This window comes from Gavialis gangeticus, unplaced genomic scaffold (genome assembly GCF_001723915.1).
Source record: "Gavialis gangeticus isolate Ggan-Ray unplaced genomic scaffold, GavGan_comp1, whole genome shotgun sequence".
NCBI lineage: Eukaryota > Metazoa > Chordata > Crocodylia > Gavialidae > Gavialis > Gavialis gangeticus.
In genome coordinates, this window is record NW_017728992.1 from 66126747 (window position 1) to 66130336 (window position 3590).

The following is a 3590-nucleotide window of genomic DNA, read 5'->3' on the forward strand; positions in this document are numbered from 1 at the left end:
CGGACTAGATGATCTGCTCAGGTCCCTTCCGACCCTAGAAACTATGAAACTATGCAATTGTTTGAAAACCTGCAGAAAAAGCCTATGTGGCAGAAGAGAAATACATGGTAGGAAGGGGATGGCACTCATTCCCAGTTCCCTCTGGCAGGCCTGAGCCTGCTCTGAATACTTTTCATTTAGTCTACGCATGGCACTGACAGAGAGGACACTGCAAAAGACAGCCGGATGCCTACCACAGTCCGCATTCACACAGGTGGAGACTGACGAATTGTGGGCTGCAATCCTTGTGATGGAGACCTGTAGTCCTGGCATTGGTATGCCAGTGCATCTGCGCTCTGGCAGTGCAGGAGCAGGGGTTGCTCTACATCCAGAGGATTCCTGCTGACAGAACTTTCTAGGGTAAGACAGGACCCTCCTCCACCAGCCTAAAAACCCTTTGCACCCGGTATTTTCTCCCAGTGACACAAAGAACACCCCCCCTGGCTATTGACAGCAGTGCAAAGACATAGCCTAGGCCTGAGGAGACAGGAAGGGTCAAGCACAGTCTCTGCGTACGGGATCGCAGCTCTGCAGCAGCCAGGGACATTTAATGGAGCCTGAGTTTTCATGCCTGCTGATCTCTATGCCTTTGCTGTGGTCTTGTCCTCAGCCAGTGGAGAAACAACCACAGTGTGTACGTGTGACAACCACCTGGTGTGTGTATGTGTAGACAACCTGGTGTGCGCACGTGTGTAAACAACCTGAAGGGGTTGTGTGTGTAGACAACCTGGTGGAGTGTGTGTGGGTGTGGACAACCTGGTCTGGGTGTGGACAACCTGGGAGGGGTGTATGTGTCTGTGTGGAGACAACCTGGTGTGGGTGTGCTGGTGGGGGTGGTTGTTATCACTAGTGTCACTCCAGGCGCCGAGCACTGGCAGAGGCTTCTCCCGTGCCAGCCGCGGCCTCCGATGTACCCCCAAGCGCTCTGCATGCCTCCTGCCCCCGCGGCCCCCCCCCCACCCCCTTCTTCTCCCCCCCCCAGAGCCAGCCGGCCTCCGATTGGTCGCCGTGGAAAGGACCCGCCACATCAGCCCCGCCTCTCCCCAGTAGAGTCACAGAAGGAGGGTCATGTGACGCGGCGGGCGCGGCCTGCCATTGGTCAACCGGAAAGGAAACAAGCCGCCTCCCGCCTCAGCCAAGGGAAGTGCGACACTGGAGGTGGGTCACGTGACGCGGCGGGGCCCGCCCGCTTCCTCGCTGCTTAAGCAAGCGCGCGGGTGGCCCTGCGGGGAGTGGTCTGCGCGGGTCTGGAAGGTGCCGCTTCTCCCCTCGGGGGCTGGGGCTGGTCCCGGGGGTTCCCCCTTCCGTCCGCGGGGCTGACGCGGCGGTTCCTTTCTCTCCGCAGGTATGGCCCCCACGTCGCCTGAGGCCGAGAAGGCGCCGGGCAGGATCCAGGTGGGTGCCGGGGTCGAGGCCTGAGCGCAGGGCGGCGCCGCGGAGGGTGCCCGGCCCCTCTTGCTCGCTGCGCCCTCTAGGGGCTGCGCGGGGCCCTGGGGATAGGGTGCGGGCGGCATGGGGCGCACTCACAAGTAGGCGAGGGGTGCCCCCTAGCCACCCTGCCGTGCTGCAGACCGCGCTTGCCCCGTGTGCCCCTTCCTGCCCCATCTGCAGCTCTGCGGTCTGCCCTGTGGGCTCAGTGCTGTCCCTGCGCTGACCTGCCTGCCACCCATGTTGGCCTCGCTTGTGCTCTGGGTTAGCTATCTCCCGTTGTAAGGCATTGTAAAGCGAGGTGCTGCAGGCGCATCCCTTTGTGGTAGGCGGGTGTGTGCAGGCCCCATGGTGCATTTGCCTGTGGGCAGGAGGACCTGAATGTAAACTACAGCTCCATGTTGGCAAACTTGGAAAACTGATTTGTGCCATTAAACCAGGCTTGCCTGTGAATGCTGCAAAATCCTGGGGAGAATGGGGGGGAAGTTATTGCTACAGCAGAGGTGCTCTAATGGAGGGGTTCCCAACCTCTTTTAGGCTGAGGGGCATACTGTGGATACATAGCCAACTCTCTTATACTCAGTATAAGAAAGGATTGCTGCTGGTCTGCAGTATGCCAAAATTAACAACTATCAGTTCAGAGTTCATGTAATACTAAATAAGGTGCCACAGGGAATAGTTACTACATGCCTGACTACATGTAATCAAACCACTAGTCTACAATGTGCTGTGAAATGCTAAGAAGATATTTATGGGGTTACCCTTGGGGAAAGGCGGGGCTGGAGAATACCAGTTTCTTTTAAAGATGACATAAATTTGAGTGGGGATTTCAGAAGTTCCAGCTCAAAAGAAATAGCTGTCTGCACATACCCTGCCCCTGGAAAGTAATAGGGCACATGCTATTAGTCTACTGTCAGAAACACTTCAGTGTCTTGTATTCAGATTTTAAAACAATTTATAAATGGCTTTACCTGAAGAAAGCACTTTCTTTAACAAGGATGTGGACCGCCAAAGATTAATCTATTAGATTTTTGGATGGGTTCAATACCTAAAGCACTTCTCTTTGGAAGTCTTGTGTGTTCAAACCTGCACCTCCCACGTGAGCACAGCCTAGAGCAAATCTAGGGAGGTGTGGTCTTCGCCACCTGTATTGTTGAAGATTTGCAGCAAAGAATATGGATGGGGTTTATGGGGCCAGAGAGAAAAAGGCTGATGGTAGCCTATTGGCTGAGGCACTAGCCTAAGAGAATCCTGGATTCCTGTCTCAGGACTGTTAATATACTTTTATATTAGTTGCTAGATAAAATACTGAGGTCCTGATAAAGGAAACTAAGTTAAACTCTAGACTCCTCTCAGATGAGAGCCTTTGATACTAAGCCATGCAGTTCTTTCAATCCAGCGGTGCTTGAACTCTTTTTGGCACGGTGGCGGGCTTTCAACAGGAGGTGGAGGATTCATCTAGCAGATAGTTAGGTGGTCATGACATTCCCTGGGAGATGCTTCAAGCGTGTTTGAAGCATGTTGTGATAAGGGGAACAATTGAATCTGGGTCTCCTGCTTCCCAAGTAGTTTACCTGCTAGGTTATGTAAAAGACAAGTATTTTTCCTCCTGACTATGGTTTTAGAGTTGGCCCTTCTCCCTTGTTTGGCAGAATAAATAGATGCCTACTGTTGGAAGACTCTCATTTGTTGAATCCCAAGGGGATGGATGTGATCCAAGTGTTTTAAGTTCAAGAGAAGGGTAGGATTTCAGACATTCCCTTCTCTGCTCATATTTCCCATTCCCTGCTTTTAGATTGGGGGTCAGCAACCTGTCAGATGAATCTGGCCTGCAGAAGCCCAATTTGGCATGGGGCAGGGGGTGTCACAGACCTGTACTACCCATCCCTTCCACAGCAGAGCATTGGGCCTTGCTGCAGAGGGATTGAGTAACAACTGGCTGCTTGGTTGGTAGAACTTGTTGTGGGGACAGGGAAGACCAGGTCATGTCACAGCCACCCTGGCAAAAGTTTCTGACCTGCTGTAGAACTGCGTGCTCAATATTGGGGTAGCTGGGTTGCCATTCTGAGAAACCATGAATAGCATCAGGAATCTGGTGTCTAAGGTGGGGTTCTCAATCCCAT

General features: G+C 53.3%; 1 protein-coding gene across 2 annotated transcripts in view; it reads left to right on the forward strand.

Annotated features, from left to right (window-relative positions):
• The first annotated feature begins 1187 nt into the window (after positions 1-1187).
• GMNN (geminin, DNA replication inhibitor) overlaps positions 1188-3590 on the forward strand; it is a 22901-nt gene continuing 20498 nt past the window's right edge. For both annotated transcript variants that reach the window (XM_019523798.1, XM_019523805.1), the window contains exons 1-2: positions 1188-1276; positions 1382-1434. In XM_019523798.1, the coding sequence (XP_019379343.1) occupies positions 1387-1434 (48 nt within the window). In that variant the 5' untranslated portion in view covers positions 1188-1276; positions 1382-1386. The remainder of the gene's footprint in view (positions 1277-1381; positions 1435-3590) is intronic.